The 20910-nt window shown below is 32.0% G+C and overlaps 2 protein-coding genes and 1 long non-coding RNA gene across 4 annotated transcripts; 2 read left to right on the forward strand and 1 right to left on the reverse strand.

The window, feature by feature from the left end:
- Window positions 7133-8433, forward strand: LOC109336351 (probable ribose-5-phosphate isomerase 2). Its single transcript, XM_019572892.1, has 2 exons — window positions 7133-8264; window positions 8297-8433. Coding segments are annotated over exons 1-2 (804 nt in total). The 5' UTR covers window positions 7133-7461; the 3' UTR covers window positions 8298-8433.
- Window positions 8530-10646, reverse strand: LOC109336352. The gene is made up of 2 exons (XR_002106341.1): window positions 9126-10646; window positions 8530-9034 (listed from the first exon to the last, which is right to left on the reverse strand). It is a non-coding gene; the product is annotated as an uncharacterized LOC109336352 (long non-coding RNA).
- Window positions 14732-19523, forward strand: LOC109336742. 2 transcript variants are annotated; one of them, XM_019573534.1, is made up of 10 exons: window positions 14732-15131; window positions 15375-15556; window positions 16281-16459; window positions 16912-17196; window positions 17290-17348; window positions 17450-17486; window positions 17595-17666; window positions 17963-18284; window positions 18954-19120; window positions 19192-19523. In XM_019573534.1, exons 1-10 carry the CDS (start codon window positions 15014-15016, stop codon window positions 19265-19267), a joined length of 1497 nt encoding a protein of 498 aa, XP_019429079.1. In that variant the 5' UTR covers window positions 14732-15013; the 3' UTR covers window positions 19268-19523. The 2 variants fall into 2 exon arrangements, with proteins under 2 accessions (XP_019429079.1, XP_019429078.1); XM_019573533.1 differs by having other exon boundaries at window positions 14736-15131; window positions 18954-19523.

A 20910-nucleotide genomic window follows, 5' to 3' on the forward strand; every position in this document is an offset into this window, starting at 1 on the left:
AATGTATTTTTGGCCTAAAATAAAATTAAAATGTACCTTATAGATTCTTGTCAGAATATAATGTACTTTTTTATATTAGGTATGTACCTGTCAAAATGTATTTTTATTACAATTTATTGAAATGTATTGTATAAAAAACAAGAGAATGAGAAAAATAATATATTATCCTATTAAATTTTTGTACTCATATACTCATAAAAAAGTGAAATATATCACTTATAAGATTATCATTAATAAATATATTATCATTTTATCACATATGTGACTCTCACTTTGTGGTGAGTTGAAAATTTGTAACATTATATATCATTGCTCCTCTCACTAAAAGAAAAAATAACATCATTTAACATATCACTTATAAATTTGTTATTAATAAACAACTTATTATTTTATCACATTTATCACTTTCATTTCTTTGTGATTAAAAGAATATATAACAATATAATGAATATATATCATTACTTCTCTTACAAAAAGGGAAAATAGTATAATATATATTGATATTATATAATTTATATATACTCGATGCATTATTTATTTATAATATTTTTATTTAATAATTAAATATAATTAAAAATGAATGACAATATGTAAATACTATTATGTCAGTTCATATATCTTTTAAAAAAAATACTGTGACAGGAGAAGCTTTGTTAGTTGGTATTTGGTACCATTGATGTGTTGATGACTTGTCAGCAGTCTCACTCAGTCTTGTAGCCCTGAGTTGAATTTAGAAATGAAAGAGAATCTTTTTTGTGCACACCAGTCTCTTGTCTTTTCATTTCCTTTATCTACGTCATTCTTTCTTTCATCTTTATGGATTTGTATTTGTTGGACATTGCTAACATTTTAATTTAAGAATAAGGTTATTTGTCAATAAATGAGGCTTACTTATAGTAATTACCTTACACATGATTTTATGTTATAGATTTTGATTCATCAGATATAATTAATTACAAATGATAACAAATAATAATAACAATCATATATCCAAAATAAGGTAAAGGTGTACAACATTTATTAGAATGAATAACATCTTGTTACCCTGTGAATAAGGATTAAATATTTTATATGCGTATGAATGTTTATTCCAATTATTCATTTTTTAGAATGAATAACTTCTGATTACCATGTGAATAAGGATTAATTCTTTTATATGCGTATTGTTCATTGCCTCATAAAAATTGATTATTTAATTTTTTTACTCATCCAATGATTTATTTAGATATTACCTTGTTGATGCATATTATACCACATGAAATCTTGTTTTTTTAATATCATACCTGTCATATATTTTAGGTTTTTTAAACAAATAAATTAGTTATAAAACATATTTAAAACTTGAAACTTTTTTACTTTTGCTACAATTTTTGTTGTGACATAAGGAAAGAGTTTACTACTTGTATAACTTAAGTGTAAAGTTTTTTTACACGATTAATATAATATTAATCATTAATTCATGTGTATTTGTTTTAGTTAATGAATAATTATAGTTGATAATGAATGATATGTTTGTAATCTAATTTTTTTTACACCAAATAGAGTTTTTGTATAAAATTTATAATTTGTAAGGATTGAAGAACTCTTAACTCATTAATAATTAACTTGTTTATAGGAAAATTGTTCTAAAAATTATGCACTCTAGGACTCGATAGTTTTGCATGTGTTACAGAATCCAGTAGCCCGTCTTGCGATATTGGGCTAGAACAGACTCTACCCAATTCCATGGATCCAACTCACATTGTATCCAAAACCATACACCACTTTGCCCGTACTATTTGGAGTGCCAAGAGAACATAAATATATCCCACTGTTTGGTCCTTTTCTCATTCCCCTTATTTATCTCTTTCATCTCTATATAGCATCTAACAATAGTACAACATTTTTCATTCTTAATTGGGTCTTACTAATTATTTTATATTTATTTATACTTTTAACAACTTTAAGTAATTTAAGTCAAAATTGTATCCAATGGTGCAATTGAATTTTTGTTCTTAAATAGACCTCACAAACCTACCCAACATTTATATTTCCTTCTTTTATAACCATTTTTTTTCATTTTTAATGTTGACCCACAATTTTAAAAATAATGTTTATTTAACTTACCGTTGCAAAATAAGAACAATAACGACTCCTCCTTAGTAATGAACTTTGACGAAGAACATGTTTATTTTGCTACGAATGATTTTTTTACTACCATTGTGGGTGCTCTTATGATGTTCTATATATTTTTTAAGTGCATATCAATTTAATGGTTGAATCCAAGGCCTCATATTCACTATATTATACCCCTTTCATTTGGCCAACTTACATTCACCATTTAACTTTAATTTGATGCTTTGAGAATTGAAACTAATAATGTTGTTACAAGATTTGAAATTATCACTCAAAGTATTTAAAATTATTCTAAATTATCTTTTCCAACTTTTATTACAGTACTTAACACCCTTTCTAGTTTCTACTGCACGAGTTAGGTGTAAATTGATTATTAGTCAATCACATTACCAATTTTTAAAAAACTAACTAAATTTATATAAGGTATATTAAGACTCTCAAATCCTTATTCGTACAATTGATTTAAAACTATTAGAAATTATTTTTCCAACTTTTATCATAATATTTATTAAGTGGGATGAATCAGATCACACGATTCTCTGAAACTGAAAATAATCTCGTGAGTTGAATGTTAGTTGAAGCGGGAAAAACGTGAAAGCTTTGATCTTTTTCTAAATGGCTCTTGAATTTTTCTGCATTTGCCTAGTCGAAAGTTCCCCCGCTCTATTTTTCCATTCAGTGGTTTATGTTTCAACTTTTCATTTCCTCTATATTCATCCATTGTCACAATGTTGCTTTTTTAGATTATTCAAACTGTGCTGAGAGTCCTAGGATCTTAATCGGGTCATATTTTTTCCTCATTTTAGTCTCTGTTGTGGTAATTCATTCAACCAAGGTAAGTTGTTATTAGACTATCTCTGACTTTGTTAGGATATATAATTATGTGTCACCTAGCTATACTCTTTGTTTATGCATTTTAGTTTTATGGGTTATGGATTTTCTCCTATTTTATTCACTGCATGACTTAACTACAGGAGATTTACTTTCAAATCATGTCAGGAGATTTGTAGTTTGCATGAAAATAATATGATGGCTAGCATCGAAGATCCTATAATTACTATAGGGCCTTTGCTGAAGCTGCTTCCCTATCAATCATTGGACTAATTCTTGCAAACCCTGAAATAAGAGATAGTAAAAATAAAGAAAAATACAACTTTCAATAATATATATATCTTTTTGATTATAATGAAATTACACTTTTAACACTAAAAGCAATTACAAAAAACATGCATTCCTCTCTTCATTAATGAAAATGGTTCTTGTTTTAAATGCAACTCATTCCCAAAGGCCAAAGCTAAACTCAAACTCCTAGGCAACTTGTAATTGCATTGTTCTTGTGATGTCTAATAATCAGTGAATTGGGTCAAAGAATTACTATTAAAACCTTTGTGGATTGGTGGGTCAAAGAATTACTAGTGAGTCTCTAGGTTGGATGTGATTACAATTCAAAGGGGGTGCATGGGTGGCTTATGTCTCTGCATCTCAATGAGTTATGCTGGATTTCTTTTTACATCCTTGTTTATCATATGATGGAGCCTCCTATGGAGTATTACGAAAGTGTTGAACATGAAACTGAAATTGAGGAAGAATTGCCATATAACATTTCCAAACACAAGCCCAATTCCATTTAAAGTAACTTTTATCTAAATAACTTAAATTAGTTTGCAAATCTCACTCAATCAAAACTCAGTTTATAAATTGTATGCAAAACACATCCTTCATACATTTTTTATATTCTCCAGCATTGAGAAAACTTAATCTACAAATCCTTGGGATTTTGTCATCATGTTGACCAAGACCCAGAGTCTGCATGTTTAATTAGACCTTTTCTTCATTTCATTCACACATGGAAAACATGTGTCATTTATAGGATGAGAATGAGTGATAAAATACTCATCGGGTACCCACATATATAACATATTTTATTAGTATTATTTTATAATAAATTTTAGTAATGAAATTATAATGACAATTTTATCACTCACATATATAATTATTTTAATATATATTGATTATCTGTAAAAATTTGTATGAATACGAGTAACCGCTATTCACACACCTTGATGGCCATCTCATTGAATTACCAGGTCAAAGTCAGTCTTCATACTCGCTTTAAGTCCACCTGAATCATGTGCTTTCTTTTTCCTTCTACAATTCAACCGCTGCTACTCAAGCTTTTGATTCGTGCACCTTACTTGTATAATAATTATTGATTTTGACAAATTATACTTTATTCATATATTATTATGTGAAGTTATAAATGTTTTTTTATCATTAGAAACAAGTGATCAGTTCATGTGTTATGTTTGTTTCTCCTTAAAAATAATCCAATTTCAACTTTGAAGTATGAGAGAAACCACATCCGAAAATGTTAACTCTAGTGTAATGTGAACGTTCATTTTGAACTAAATTGTGACTATGTGAAAGAAAACACTGGCTCGAAAAATCTAACTTATTATTACACATTATTTTTTGAATATTATCTAGTCTTAATTAATTGTATACAAGTATATAAATATTGCTTGTCATTGACACATCGAAGTCTCAATTTCCCTTGGATGTTTGTGCACCATTGAAAATGCAAATAAGTATATGGACCAAAGATGAGAAGTGAGAATAAATTTTGGCAGCTAGACCCATCCCAATAAGATGCTCTTGGACCAATAAAGTGTTATACAAGTTAAACCTTTTTTTTTGAGAACCAAACAAATTGCATGCACCATATGCTTATGTCGTTATCAAACAAGCAAAGTGGTATAATAGTACGTCTCTCCCATTGGACCTCCTCTGGCCACCATAGGCTAAGGAAAAGAAAACAACAAAGAATATAGTAAATTTTTTTTTTACAACAATAATAACTTATTTAAACAGAATCTGAAGCAAAAGATCATACAAATCATATCCACTAAACAAGATATCTAGCAACCACAATAATTGTTCTGAACGCAATTCATAATAGAATAAAAATATTTTCACTCTATTTCATTATGTCATATTATTTTCTGCTTTTTATTCTTAAATAAAAATAATTATTAATCATTCTTAGTCAAAGAAAAGTGAGAAAAGAAATAAATATAATGGAAAAAGATAAATGTTGTTGACCCAAATAAAAATGTAGTAATATTTGCTATTGTGGAAAAAAATGCATGTTATCCTTATTTTATGCAAAATTATAATAATTTATAAAATAATATGTGAGATTTAAATAAGAATATATATATTATTTGTGATTGTGGTTGATTAAGGAGATTGGTAATAAAAGGAAATTTGACGCCTTGTTATGATTAGAGTCGCAGTCCAAGAAACCTTTTTTCATAGGCGCATTCAAAGGAACATAAATTAGGCATGTTGATAAGTTTTTTTTTGGAAGAAAATAATTTTTAACATATATCAATTTCTTATACATATGAGCGATATTATTGTTTTTTTATGAGCACTATATCATACTAAGAAACTATTTTTTTGGGCCGTGCCTAATTGTTTTCAAATCTAATTTCTTGTTGTATAATTAGAGTCCTCCATTTTGCATGACTACGGTCCATTCAAATTCTGGAAATTATGCAAAATGAAGTATCGTACAGACTACAGACTTTTAATGGTGTCTTGTCATTAAGGTTTTCTTTACATTATATTAATGAGAATGGAAATAAGTTGAACTGAATCTAATTTAACTCAACTTTACTAGTTGAGGATGGACTTAAGTCTAATCGCATCAGAAACCTATTACAAACGGTTTCAAATTCAGTATATTTATTATTTTACACATTGTCTTAATTATTTAAAAGTCCACCAACTTTGTCTTTTTTCCATCTAAACCCTCAAATCCTTGCCACTTCCGTCATCCCACACCCTTTTCCACGGCTTTGTGGCCGCCACTATACTCAATAACAATAATTTGCAGCAATGATAGCCTTGTAGACAAGCAATTGAGGCCGGTAAAAGGAGTGAGATTCCTCTCCATTAAGTGATATTAATATTTTTTTATTTAAAATGAGATTATATTTTTATCCTTAAAATGAAAAGGAAAAAATTACTTATCTCTCCATTACTTGAGAGTAGTGTTGTTAAAACCGTACCGGTTATCAAACCGGTCAGGGTATTAGTATAGTGATACAGTGGTTCAACTGATGGTTCAGTAATTAAACCGGACATACCTACTTATATTTATATATATAAAAACCTATAACAAAAGAATTTCAAATAGGTAGATACTCAAAATTATAATCCATATTTATAATCTACTCAAAATTCACATAATAAAACAACTTTAAGTCTTTAACAAATTCAAAGTATAAATTACAAAACATATATTAATCCAAAAATATCACTTAACAACCGCAAAATATAAATAAATGACACAAGTTCACAACTCACACTACAAAACAAATAAATTTGGAGTTTTAATATTTAACACCAATGAGTCAAAACTGTCTCATATCAATATTATATTTTTCCACCAAATCTTATTTTCAGACACTACTTCAAGATTACACAAATGTCACTGAGATTACACACGAAGGTTAGGAATCAAAAAATATAATCTATATATGCCTTGGAAACATGTGTCTTGAAGTGTTGAAGAAAAGTTGGAAAGATGATTCATCTTGTAATGGGTTTTTAAGTTTTTTTTCAAAAAAAAATATATGTGTATAAACTGACCGGTTTAGTAAAATACCGGCCAGTTCACCGGTTTTGACCAATTTTGATAATTAGGGGTACGGTTCACCGGTTTTCCGGTTGAACCGGCCAATACAAAATGGTTTTTACAACCTTGCTTGAGAGGACTCACTCTCCTGTAAAAGTGGAGGACCAAAATGCTAAAATAAAAGGTAAGAGCCTCCTCAAAATCTCAGCCACCCATAAATAAACTGCTCAAATCGTATTACCGAATCCATTCATGAGTCAAATTCCTTCGGCACACCACAACAAACAACTAAGCAAATTCTTGTTCTTTACAATTTTCTTTAAATGTTTTTGTTGAAAGTGAATCTTGTTTTTTTTTCCTCCCCCACCCTTCGTTACTTCCCTTCTGGTTCCCCTATATAACCCTAACCCTTCCTCCTAAACCAAACGTGCCTCATATTTGCCTCCTCACATTTCTCTGCTGCACTCAAACCCTATATTCCTCTTACTCATTCACAACCACACATTCCCTATCTCTCACACCCCTTGAATATCTCCCTATTTTTTCTCTCCATTTTTTTATTTTTTTTTCCATCACATTGACACAATTCTGATTTTTCGTCCTGGGGTTCTTGATTTCGCTTTCAATCAATTACAATATCCCTAATCCAGCTTTTGGGTGGTCACAAGTTTAAACCTTTTTTGTTTTTTCAAGCTCTCAATATGGCTATTCCATACCCCCATTTCATCGCATCCGAGAAAGCAGCCATGGAAGCTGGTCTTATCTTACCTTCCTCACCCTCCCAACCCTCTATCGTTCTCACGCAAGATGATTTGAAAAAAATCGCAGCCTACAAGGCCGTAGAATATGTCGAATCCGGTATGGTTCTCGGCCTAGGAACTGGGTCCACGGCGAAACACGCCGTGGCCCGAATCGGCGAGCTTCTCCAACAGGGGAAGCTCAAGGACATCATAGGCATACCCACGTCGAAGATGACACATGAACAAGCCTTATCGGCTGGAATTCCCCTTTCGGATCTCGATTCTCACCCTGTTGTTGATCTTGCAATTGATGGTGCTGATGAGGTTGATCCTTATTTGAACTTGGTGAAGGGGCGTGGTGGGTCCCTCTTGAGGGAGAAGATGGTTGAAGGTGCTTGTAAGAAGTTTGTGGTGATTGTTGATGAGTCTAAATTGGTTAACTATGTTGGAGGTAGTGGTTTGGCTATGCCTGTTGAGGTTATTCAGTTTTGTTGGAAGTTCACTGCTTCTAAGCTTCAGAAGCTGTTTGAGGAGTCTGGTTGTGAAGCAAAGTTGAGAACTTTTGGGGAAAAGAAAGAACCCTTTGTCACTGACAATGGGAATTATATTATTGATTTGTATTTCAAGGAAAGTATGGGTGATTTGAAGGTTGCAAGTGATGCAATTTTGAACCTTGCAGGGGTTGTGGAGCATGGAATGTTCTTGGATATGGCTACTACTGTTATTATTGCAGGTGAACTTGGTTTAACCGTGAAAAATAAGTAGTGAGTTTACACCTGATTACTAGAAGAATAAAGTTAGGTCAGTGGGGAGGCTGGAGGTAGTTTAATTGGTTAAGTTTGACACTCCGACATGGGTTTCTAACACATTATATGTTGTAGTATTTCAATTATTTGTTCAATTAATCAATGGAAAGTGCGTTGATTTTTATTATTGTAGAAGAGGGGATTTTTCTTATATTCTTTTATTGGTGGAGAGAATTGTTGGAGAAAGTATCTGAATTGTCTCCCAGTTTTTTTTTTATTTTGTTTTTTTCCGTAGTTTGAGCAAGTAGAAATAAAATTTAGACTTGCTGGGAAGCTGAATATTCAGATCACACAATGGCTGTTGTGTAGTTGTGAATCAGTTTGCGACACAATATGTTGTTGAATGATAGTGTTTAACATAGTGAAATTATCTATTTAAAAATTTGCTTGTTCACCCTTTTATTTGCTGTTGAATTTTATAAATTTGTTTAGCCATTATCGAGTTGCAGAGTTACTTTTTCTGGGGTTATCAATATGTATCTGCAATTCAGTAATCATTTTTATCGACTTCTGTTTATTGGTTTTTCTTTAACTATGATAATAACCAGATTAATTGTTAAAGTCTGCATCTGCGACCTGATTGGAGGTGCTCTTGTTAATAGGATTTGCAAATACTATCAACCTTTTCATATTTTATTTATCTTTTTGGTGGATTGTTACTTGTGGGCGTTTGTGTTGAAGATGGTAGTTATCTATTCGTTGGCTTTTTAAGCGATTGGTTGTTTCATCTGATATTTTACGTTCTTTAATTCTTATGGCATGTGTTTCTCCCTTGTGAGGAGACTCAAACTGTACCACATCTGGGATTCTTAGATCTACCAAGTTAACAGCTAGCAAAACTTATGTTTTTGGTGCAAGATTCTGTGATGGAGGATTTTGCTTTTACTTTATCAGAGGAACATCAATGCAGTAGAAGCTAGCAGTATTTTCTTGCACCAACTTCTTCCTCATAAGAAACAATTCAAAGCTTTCGAGCATTTGCCATAGGTAGATGAAGCAAAACGTTTCCATCATGAATATCTTGCAGCTGAAATATTTATTAATACTGTGAAAAGGCTATACCAATGACCAAGTAATATAAGGGTTCATGTTGGTTGATGGAAAGATGTTTTGCTTTTCGTATTGGATAGCTCGAACTGAGATAAGACTTCACATTCTGTGAAAGGATTGGGTCCTCCAGGGCATCCTGTCTTGAGAGAGCTGGTCTTTAGTATTGTTGTTATATACACTTTAAGCTGGGAGATAATTAGTTGCTCCTGGCCTCTGGTTTGATTTCTTGAATTTTCTATACATCCTTTAGCATAACATACTTTCTGTGTATATATATTAATTCATGGTTATCCAATTACTTCAAAAAAAACGGCATAGTCTTTGCTCAATATTCATAGTAACATTGTGATAAGCTGCATAATTGGATAATGTGCACTTCTAACTTTGAGAGGAAGGACTGCACGATGTTCCGAACTTCAATGTTTGCCGAATATCAAATTTTATGCAATTGGTAGATATTTCTGTTTTGCCTTAATTATCATATGGTAATTGGAGAATATGTTCTGCAGTAGTCTGGTAACCTTTTCTTCATCTAACTCTTCAAGCTAAACAGTATGTGTATATGTTCATTCAACCAAAAAGAATTGCCTCTTTAGTCTGATTGTTGTTATATCTTGAAAGAAATAGGAATTAGCGCATCCAAATTGTACCTTAAATTTTTATCTGACTTATTTACTGTTAATTCTGTACAATTGGTTGAATTATTGATGTAAATGGTACCACTGCCCAGATGACGAGAACTGTGCTGAGTTTTTGGCTGATCTTATATCCATAGACTACAGCTCTGCAGAAAGTGTCTATTACTCTTAAAAAAGGATTGATGATCTTGTTGATCATTCTCTCAAAGACAATCTACAGCAATATATGCAACTCCAGTTACTACATATGATCTCTTGAAAAGTAGAAAGAAATTAACCAAGAGAACTTTAGAAAGGAGGTTGGTGGAAGCAACTTTGGTTGATGCTTAAATGAGCTTGGATGCAGGTCTACCTTTTCCTTTTAATTGTTTGTCTCTGCTCATCATAAAAGTGGCATTACTGTTTATTGTTTTCACCTCTTGAATGTGGTGCAGTTATTTATTTTCTGTATTTGCTTAAAGGCTTCTCGCCTTCTCAACAGCATCATTTCTTCTCTTCAATTCTTCACCCATGGTAGGTATTAGATAATCTTCTGTATTAGTAAGTTATTTCGGATGCAGGAATTGGATAAAGTTATCTGTTTTCCATGACAAATTGAATGTCTATTAATAATAGACTTATCAGGCTTGCTAAATTCATGTGGCAAGACATGATCACAAAAGTGTCATTGCTATTTATTGTTTTCACATCTTGGATAGGCTTCAACAATATCGTCTATTGTCTTCAGTTCTTCATGCCTGACCACTAAATATTAGTTGAACTTCTAGTTATGGAACAACATAAAAAAGATTTATGCTAGTAGTTTATTCTTTCATGTAGCATGGGGTAATGAAACTCATTATTATCTTTCGCTCCATGATTCAATGGCTGACTAGGCTTCCCATGATGTACCGAGCCATTGACAAACAAAATTCGGGCGAAGATGTCAATTGCATCAGCAATTATCTTTGGGTCTGTTTTATTGAGAATGGAAAACAACAGACTTCAATACAAGACAATCGGGTTGCTTAAGGTTTGTTATGTTCTTTATTATTGTATCAAATGCCTGTTTGTCATATGGGCCCACCTCTAACATACATCATCAACAACAACTAAGCCTTAGTCCCACTAAATGGGGTCAACTATTTGGATTGAACAACGCCGAAATGCTTCACGATAAGAATATTGCTTACATGACATATTCGTTTTTTATGATTGAAGAAAACTATGTCTGCATGTAAACTTTTGTATGTTGTTGGCTGCCTTATTATGCACAAGTCAAATGACCTTTCTAGGTATTTCTGAACTTTTTTGTCATAGTTAAGATGCTTTGTAGACTAAGTCCCTTGACTAGTAATCGTTTGATCTTTGGTTTAGACACCTTTCTGCAAGTGTATTTTGGTTGTGTTTGTACTTCAGACATGAATAAACATGTAAAGATAACTATGCACTACAACGCTGATGATATTTTTATCATTTTGTGATTAAATGCTTAAGCAGTTGATTATTAGTATCAAATAGTCAAGTAGGAAAAATAAAAATATTCAATTTGATAATTTTCTGTTACCGATTGTTCATTCATCGTCTGTTAGTGATTTCCCAAGGGGCAAAAAAATATGAATGATTTCCTATTGAAGTGACTTTATCCATTTTCTGTGAAAGATTAGGTCGGCTTCTGAATCATATGAATCCTGGAGTTGAATGATTAGTACAATCGTGTGTTGACTATTATGTTATGAGACTTTTCTTTTGTTGTTGTTGTTGAAGTGTTATGCTAGATGACTCTTGAATTAAATATAATTGCTTGTTGAATGTTGACTAATGGCCAATCGTACAATTTACACTCTCCATTATGATTTATAGAGCCTTGTAGCCGAGTGAACATATGTTGTCCTATAAAAGTGTACCACTCCATGTGCCATTATTTATGATTGGTTAGAAAAATACTTAATCATTATTTTCTAACTTAAATACATTTTTTACAACCACACTTTATGGTACAACAACAGATGTGCTCCCCTTGTAGCCTTAGTTAAATTAAGTGATATGAGAAGAAAATATAAACACTCAAACAAATGAAATTCATCTGATATACAAGTATTATAACACTTAGTGATGGCAAAACTAACTAGTTGGGTTTAGGGTGATTGCTGTGGCTGTGGTTTTATGTATGTCACAAATCCAGAGAGTCGGTAATTATCTCAGCATTTTTACCTATACTATCCATTACAGTTTCTTCCGTTCAATTTTTACAATTATTTTTTGTATTTTTCTTAATGTCATTATTTAAGCTAACTAATATTTTACTTCTTCAATACTCCAAAAAGCTTCTCAAGTTGATTTTACAATCTATCCACGTTTTTATATTTTACATACCTTTTTTTCTTCCTGAGATCCACCCAGTGTCCCAGTGGATATGCACCTCTCAAATGTGATTGCTTAAATAGGAGATAGTTGCTTGGCATCCCAGTTATTTTTTAATATTGCACATTTTGTTCATTTAAGCAATGCAGTGGGTGCGCCTTTGAAGGTGCTCATAGGTTTTATTTGATAGAGTAGAGATTAAGGGAAATAATAACTAATATAAATTATTTTACCTTTACCTATTTGCTATTAATTAAAGAGAAAAAAATGTATATACTGACAGTATAACTGTTATTTTATCATCCATAATTCATTTTCACTCAGTATTAACTTTTCAAAAAAAATAATCAAAATGAATGATAAATGATATATTGACTGTATATAAATTATTACACTTTTAATTAAATGTATTCTGGTACAAAAATACTTTCTCACTTTTTTATTCAAAAGTGAGGATAAAAGAATGATAGAATCGGGTACCCAAAAATAAACATAAGATGACAGAATCCATCGAAAGATTATTCGTTCAAATCATGCCCCCTGATAAAGTGACTCATGAGGCCTACACTTTTATCATCCTTTTTTTGTTGCTCTCAAAGTGTATGAAACTTGTGACTACACGTAAACCAGAACCTGTTAGTTCATTATTTTTATTAGAGTTTAAAATCTGTGTATTGACAGTGTATTTTTTTTTTACACTTTCAGTTTATTATTCATCATTTATTTGTAATACTTTTGTCTGAAAGTCAATGATAGCTAACATGTGAATGGTAAAATTTGCTGATAGTGTAAAAAACACTTACACTATCCGTGTATACATATTAAATCTTTTTTATTATTACTTGGTGGGCCTTGCACAGGCTTGCTTATTGCAATGGGTTAGGCCCTATCGAATCCCGTGTTGGCAAGAAAAAGCATGTCAGGCCCACATAAACCCATTGCAATAATTACTTGGCAAAATGGACCTAGTCCTTCAACTAATCTGATTTTTTCTCACCTAATCAAAGGCCAATCTAACAGAATGATGGTGTAGTTAACCTAATCACATTAGATGATGTTTTCTTGTTAAACCAGTATTATGATAATGGTCATATTGCTTAAGTTAGATTTTGCTTCGAGGGTTGGAAAATACTCTTGTTTTGTTCTTTTCCATGCACTTAAGGACACACACTATGTATTAATTCCTCGCTGTCAGCTCCATTCTGCTCCAATTGTCCTCCTTCACGCTTTGAATAATTGAAAGTTGTGATTCTACATTTCTACTTGCATTTTCATTATTTTTCATACTTGCATAGATTATGTTATTTATGTAACTGCATTTATAATTATATAAAATGATACTACATTGAGGTATCATGTGTGGACTAAAGTAATAATCAATATCAAACCCTTGATAAAAACTTCAACTGAGACTTAGCGGATAGAAATAAAATAATTGTGCAAGTTATCAGTTGCAAATGACCTTCAACAAAATATACTTTATTCGATGAGAATAAGTTTCACTGCCGCAACTATTGATTAGTTGCGTATTGACCGACATCGTGGCTACCAACTCGCTTTTCTATCATTTATAATGTGTAATTTATATGTCATAAATGTTAAATATAATATTTTGTGTTAAATATTATAATCTACAGTTGAATTTATTCAATTGGTATAACATTCATGTTCTATATTAAAAACTGATAGTTATAATGTAAAAAGAAATAATTAACCAAATAATATTGAACATATATTGAGTGGAGATGAAAATTGAGTTATATATGAGTTTTTTTGTATGAAATAGAAAATAGTGAGTACAAAATAGAGAGAACCATAAATTACACCATTGTGGGTGATTATTTTGGACTTTCCTTTTAGATATACTTAATTAGAATAATTTATAATGACAATTGCATAAACAGACATATAGTAATATAAGTTATTATTTTAGATCTCTACTATGATATATAATGTATAATATTAATAAGGCTTTATTATTACTGTGATATAATGAACTTTATCAAATTAATTAATCGTTACTTGCGTATTTGAGAAAAAACCTCACGTTCTAATCTGAATCCATAACATTATTATATCTCAAATGAGACTAAATTAGGTCTCATAAAACTTATTAGTTTAGAGATGAGTTTAGGATATAAAGTGTTTTTAAAAACTAGTATTGTGTATTACTAAAATTAATAATGATAAATCCTCTCAATTTTTTTAATATTTTAAGAAAATGATATATGTCATTTTTAAATAATCTATTATTAAATAAAGTTTCAATGTGCTAGGAGGATGAATAATTAATAATTGAGAAGTGTTGTGTTGAGTGAGTGGTACTTGTAGTCAATAATAGTATTAATTAAATGACACCCGCCCTTTTTTCCTTAACGTCATTCGTCAATTTTGATCACATCACAGTCCCCATTCCTTCCCCATGTGACAGACACTCTTCCCTATCTCTTTTCCCTTTCCCTTTCCCTTTCCCTTTCTTCCTCTTCCAATAAATCTCTTCATTCCTATTCTTCATTCAGTTTATAACACACATTCATTAATATTACCAATTTCTGACACTAACTACACATGTTCTCTCTCTGAGTTCACGCTGTTTATTGAAAACCCAACATGTTCAGGTCTTGTTGCCTCTTTTGCAGTCACCACTGAGTTTTTTTTTGTTGCAAGGAACTAACAATGAAGGCTTTTGGGTTTTCGTTTTTGCTGATCCTCTTCTCCATGTTTTTGTCTTTGAGCTCAATTTCAGCTTTGTCTTCATCTGGGTCGATGAAGCATCACATTAAGTTCCTCGTAGGTTTGTGTTTCTCATTTGTTGTGATTTGTGAATATGGTAATGGGTTTGATTCAGATCTTGGAAAAGCTAATAAATCTGTAGGAAATATCAAATTTTGTGTGAACTTTTCATGTGCTCAAATATGCTATTTTTATCATGTTTAAGTCAAAAATTGGAGAAGTAGGATACCTTCCATTTCATTTTGGATTTATCTGTTTTTGCTTTCAAGCGTGGGTGACTAATTCTGTTTCTATTTGTTTCCAGGAGAAGGAGAAGAGAGTTTTGGTTCCTTGGAGAATGATGTCACACAAATAGCTCCAGCACCAGGGCCTCAAAGTGACGATGCTCTTGTTCTAGCAGCGAAAAGGACGAGAAGGCCTGACATTCTAAAAGGATTTAGACGTTACCGAGGTGGTTGGGATATTGTAGATCGCCATTATTGGGCTGTAAGTGCAATTGTTCATTCTTCTTTCGTAATGTTCTTGAATGAATGGCTGGTTTATTCTGTTTACAATGCCAATATGTTCATGACATCTGAAGTTCCATTATGCTGCTTAAATTTCTTTTCTATAGTTTGGCACACATGTCATAAATGGATGTAACAGAATATATGTGTTTGATGATTCTATAGACAGAACATGACATTAGGCTATAAAATAGAACATTTTGGTTCTACTCAAAGGAGTGGAACTGTGGAAGTAAAGAGAACATGGCAAAACATTCTCTTTCGTCCTATTATCTTGTTGCAGCTTGATTGTCTGCACATCAAACACTACCTTAGTAAGCACCATAGATCTTTGCTTGATTCAATTGAAATCGAGATTGCTATTGTACAACATGTTTGAAGTTTTTAACTATTTATCTGCTACATTGAATGGCATTAGGATATGTGAGTTAGTTAGTGTTCATCACTCTTATTATTTGGTTAATGTAAATGAAGTGATTGTAAGAATTAGTGATGTTTCCTTAATTTCTTTGATCCTAGTATGCCTACTTTCCATTGGTGTAGTTCTTTCAACGTTGAAGTGATGGCCACTGCTATATAATTAACAAGCAGAGATGCACTTTTTTAGAATTAACTTTCATTCCTTTTTTTATGCTCTTTTTCAAACAACCTCGTCTTTCTTTTATTCACTTCAAGTGACCATCTCTTAACAATTATATTTGCAGTCCGTTGGATTCACTGGTGCAGCGGGTTTTATTCTTTCCATCATATGGTTTGTGTCTTTCGGCTTGGCACTTGTGATTTATCTGTACTGTGGATGGGGAATCAATATCGAGGACAAAGGATCAAATCATTCACAAAGAATTTGTCTTATACTGCTTATATTGTTCACCTTCACTGCAGCGTAAGTCTCTGAAGAGTATTTTAAATGTTCCTCTAGTTAAATACTTCACACAATTCTTTATTTCCTTACATTGGTAATGATGTCATTTAGTTAATGTGAAATATTGAGAATCAGTTTTACAAGTGAAATATCTGTAGCAACCTCAAAGTTTTGTTCATCACAATTTTACTTTAACAAATAATGACACTGGCTTGATCTCGAAAGCATGAGTGAAGAGTAATGGAAAAGGAAGTATAAAAAATTACTCAGACACTTGAACTTCTTGTTTTACTTGCCACTTCTACTTATTCTTTATTTGCCATGAAATTTCCCAAGTTCAAAGCATTCCATTGGCAAATATTATGTTGCTTCATTGTTTCTTCAAATTCCATTTTCTTTCAACTTCCGTTCTAATTTAAGATGCATTCATCCCTTCTGGATTACTAACATGTCCCATTCTTTTAATCACGCAGGACTGGATGTATCCTCCTTTCTGTTGGACAAGATAAGTTCCATGGAGAGGCCTTGGATACCCTCCACTATGTTGTCAATCAGTCAGATTATTCAGTTCAGATTCTAAGGAATGTCACAGAGTATCTCTCCCTTGCAAAAACTATCAGTGTCAGACAGATGCTTCTTCCATCTGATGTCTTGGATAATATTGACCATTTGAATGTCGATCTAAAAACTGCAGCAGATACACTTTCAAAGAAGACAAATGAAAATTCTTTTAAAATTAGAAGAGTATTCAATACTGTGTATGCAATCACAAAACTGGCAACTCTTTGTTCTCGAATTTAATATTCCGTTTTTATGAGCTCACATGATGCTAAATTGTGTACAATTTGTAGGCGTCTAGCTTTGATTGTTGTGGCGGCTGTGATGCTTCTCCTAGCTCTAATTGGATTACGTATGTATTGATGATAGCATCTTAAGTTAGTTGATCTGATTCTACATTTAATTTTAGAACTCTTGCTCTTATTTCATAACTGATTCATATAATTTTTGCAGTCTTGTCTATCCTGGGACATCAACATGCAATCCTCATGTAAGTTATCTTTGCTCATGGTCTGATATTAACCTTCCTTATCATGCCACTATCTACCTGAAGAATCCTTTTCGTGTTTTTCTAACCAATTTCAAAATGTTATTGTAGATTTGTTTTCAGTGGATGGTTACTGGTTGCAATCACATTCATTCTTTGTGGGGTGTTCATGATACTTAATAAGTAAGCATTATCTCTAAAGGTTTCAGTTTAGCATACTCTTCAAGCGAGAACTATTACCTTTCTTGGCTCCCTATGGGCATCCATTTACCCTTGGAAATATATTCTGCATTCTTTGCATTCACCTAATCACCAGCTTTTTTTAGATTTGTAACTTAATCATAATAAAACCTGACATGAACTGATAATATTGAATTGAAATCCATTTATCTTTATATTGTGGAAATCTCCATCTTCTGTTCAAAAGTCCACACTAACCAACCAAAGGGTCTGACATGATTGAATTATTTCTATTACAGTGCAATTTCTGATACTTGTGTGGCTATGGGAGAATGGGTAGCAAACCCACAAATGGAATCTGCTCTTAGTGATATCCTCCCATGTGTTGATCAAAGTACCACAAACAAAACTCTTTTCCAAAGTAAACAAGTGGTCATCAATATCGCAAGTGTTGTCAACCGTTTTATCTATGAAGCTGCAAACACACATGCATCACAAGGTAGTATGGGTTATTACAATCAGTCTGGGCCAGCAATGCCGCCTTTATGCTATCCCTTTGACTCTCAGCTTCGAGAAAGCCAATGTACAGCTCAAGAAGTTACTTCTGCCAATGCTTCAATGGTATTTTTTTCATCACATGACTTGGTTATTGATTGTGGCCACCATGTGGATTTTAGCAGTGTTTTCCTTTTCTCTTTATACTGCCACTTCCTGCAACCAAAAAAATTAAGTTTGCAGAGAGAAATGGTGCTTCTTTTTAGGTTTGGATTTTCGGTTGCATACATTGCTGAGAAATTCACTAGGCTCCAATGAGCTACATATAACAAATCACATGTTTAATGAGAAATGATATACACATCCACATTCTGCTGGAAATTAAACTTTTGAAATCTGTCTATATATTAATGGGTGGTCAATTGATCCAAATAAGGTCTTCCACCAATTTTCGAAATTGGTGTAAGTATTTCAAATATTTAACCCTGTCATATTGTTTATTATCTCTTTTTTGTCTGTGCATATGTTTTACTGAGACTAAACACTGGCTTATTGTTTCTCTACATGCATGGTTGACTTGAGTATAATACTAAATTGCTAAATTTGGAAAGAAAAATGCAGCCACATTGATTATTTTGCAAATCAGTTAACTGAATTAAAGTTTTATATATTAGCAGATGGAAGTCAAATGAAAAGAATGTCTAAATTTTTCTCTTGAATTGCTCTAAATCTTTTATGATCTTATAGTGTCATTTCTGTCAGGAATCTCATCCAATTTCTGTTTAATCTTTGCAGGTTTGGAAGAACTACGAATGCGAGGTATCTGAATCTGGTATTTGTACCACTGTTGGCAGGGTAACACCAGATATTTACTTGCAGTTAGTAGCTGCTGTTAATGAAAGCTATGCATTAGAACATTATACTCCACTTTTACTTAGCCTTCAGAATTGCAACTTTGTCAGGGATACATTCACAGGAATCATTTCAAGTTACTGTCCTCCATTAAACCATTATCTTAAGACTATCAATGCAGGACTAGGCCTCATTTCAGTTGGTGTCCTTCTCTGCCTTGTTCTGTGGATACTTTATGCAAACCGCTCCGGAAGTGAAGAAGTGTTTGCGAAGCTATCCTTGTCAGAAAAACTAAAGAATAGATTTAGCAAGAACCCCATCAGCACCAATTCATCTTTGTCATATGAAAATAGGCAAGTACATATTCTACAATAGAAAATTTTGATGAAAATAAGTAAGCTGCTATTGTTTTACTGTACCCAATATAATTAGAAGAAAAAAGTCTAGTGAAGCTACATCTCCATGTTCAAGAGCATAGCTAAAGGTAGTGTATCAATGTAATATACCACTTTGGTAAAATAAAGAAAAAAGCAATTTGATTTGTTTTTAGCTATACATACATGCCTCCCTCTTTGTTGATAGTAACAATCACTCGCCTTATTCATATGAATTATGATGATGAAATACTATAAAAAATATAGGGAACATATTTGTTTACTAAATATCAATTCTAGGTTTTATTTAGCTACACTTTTTATTTATTGAAAAGAAGCATTTTCAATAACAATAAAGGTCAGCCAAAGCAGCTTTGTGGCACAAAATGAATAGTGTAATATGTATGCACTGTCTAAAGAATTATACACAGTTAGTATATTATACATCATTCGTTTGTATTACTTTTTTAAAAAAAGTCAATAATGATTGAAAATAATTGGTAGATAATGCAGAGTGTAAAAAAATCTTACACCGTTAAGGTATACATATTTTTCTCATAGAAAACACAAGGGTTAGTAGGAGCTAATAAATCAAGTATTGGGAGCATATCTACTGTCCCACAAAGTGTGTCACTGCTTGTGATTGGTTAAAAAATATATTTAAATTAAAATTGTAATGATTAATTATTTTTCTAACAAATTACAAACAACGACACATGAAATGATATACTGTTTTGAGACACCAGATGTCAACTCTCAAGGGGAACACATTTGCTGTCTCACAAAGTGTGTTACTCCATGTGTCACTACTTATGATTTGATTAATTATTTTTCTAACCAATCGCAAATAATAACACATAAAATGATACACTGTTTTGGGACACCAGATGTCCACCCTCGAGTACATGGCTACTACATTTGCACCTCTAATGACATTGAGCAAGGGAACGAGCACTAAATTATATTGTAAACTTTTGCAGCCTATAACAATTATATTGCTTCTATTTTATTTTATAAATCACGCGAAATATTCCACTTATTTCTCCTTAAAAACGGGTGCTATTGAAATTACACTATTAGAATATGTGAAATAATGTATATTATATTTATATTCATCCATAACATAAGAGCCCGAAACCACGATGAGAAACTTTAAATTTAAGTGCCAAGTCAACAAATCTACTACCTCAACATTACATTGAGCACGTATAATTTTTTGACGTGTTGGCCTTTTAATGTTTTGGCTTCAAAGGTTCTAAGTAAGTATAGTCTCATCATGCAACGTATTTATGTAAACTCTTAATTTAGTTCGGTTGTTCACCTACACATTATTTTGGATCTGATCACTTGTGCCGTTGTACCCATAAGATTTGATTATTCCTCCACGTTTAGAACTTCGAATGGAGCAGGAACCATATATAAACCACAATAATCGAAATATATGCATATAGAGAGGTGAGGTCATGTATTATATGGGACATGTCGACACCTATATTATATAATGTTGACAACATCATTTCGTATGA

This window comes from Lupinus angustifolius, chromosome LG20, assembly GCF_001865875.1.
Source record: "Lupinus angustifolius cultivar Tanjil chromosome LG20, LupAngTanjil_v1.0, whole genome shotgun sequence".
NCBI classification, from domain to species: Eukaryota; Viridiplantae; Streptophyta; class Magnoliopsida; order Fabales; family Fabaceae; genus Lupinus; species Lupinus angustifolius.

Excerpts from the sequence above, each read along its gene's own strand:
- LOC109336742 (XM_019573533.1), top strand. The coding sequence starts at position 15,014 with ATGAAGGCTTTTGGGTTTTCGTTTTTGCTGATCCTCTTCTCCATGTTT. Across the intron at positions 17,487-17,594 it reads CATCAACATGCAATCCTCAT|ATTTGTTTTCAGTGGATGGT; the intron begins GTAAGTTATCTT and ends ATGTTATTGTAG. Across the intron at positions 18,285-18,953 it reads CTTCTGCCAATGCTTCAATG|GTTTGGAAGAACTACGAATG; the intron begins GTATTTTTTTCA and ends TAATCTTTGCAG.
- LOC109336351 (XM_019572892.1), top strand. The coding sequence starts at position 7,462 with ATGGCTATTCCATACCCCCATTTCATCGCATCCGAGAAAGCAGCCATG.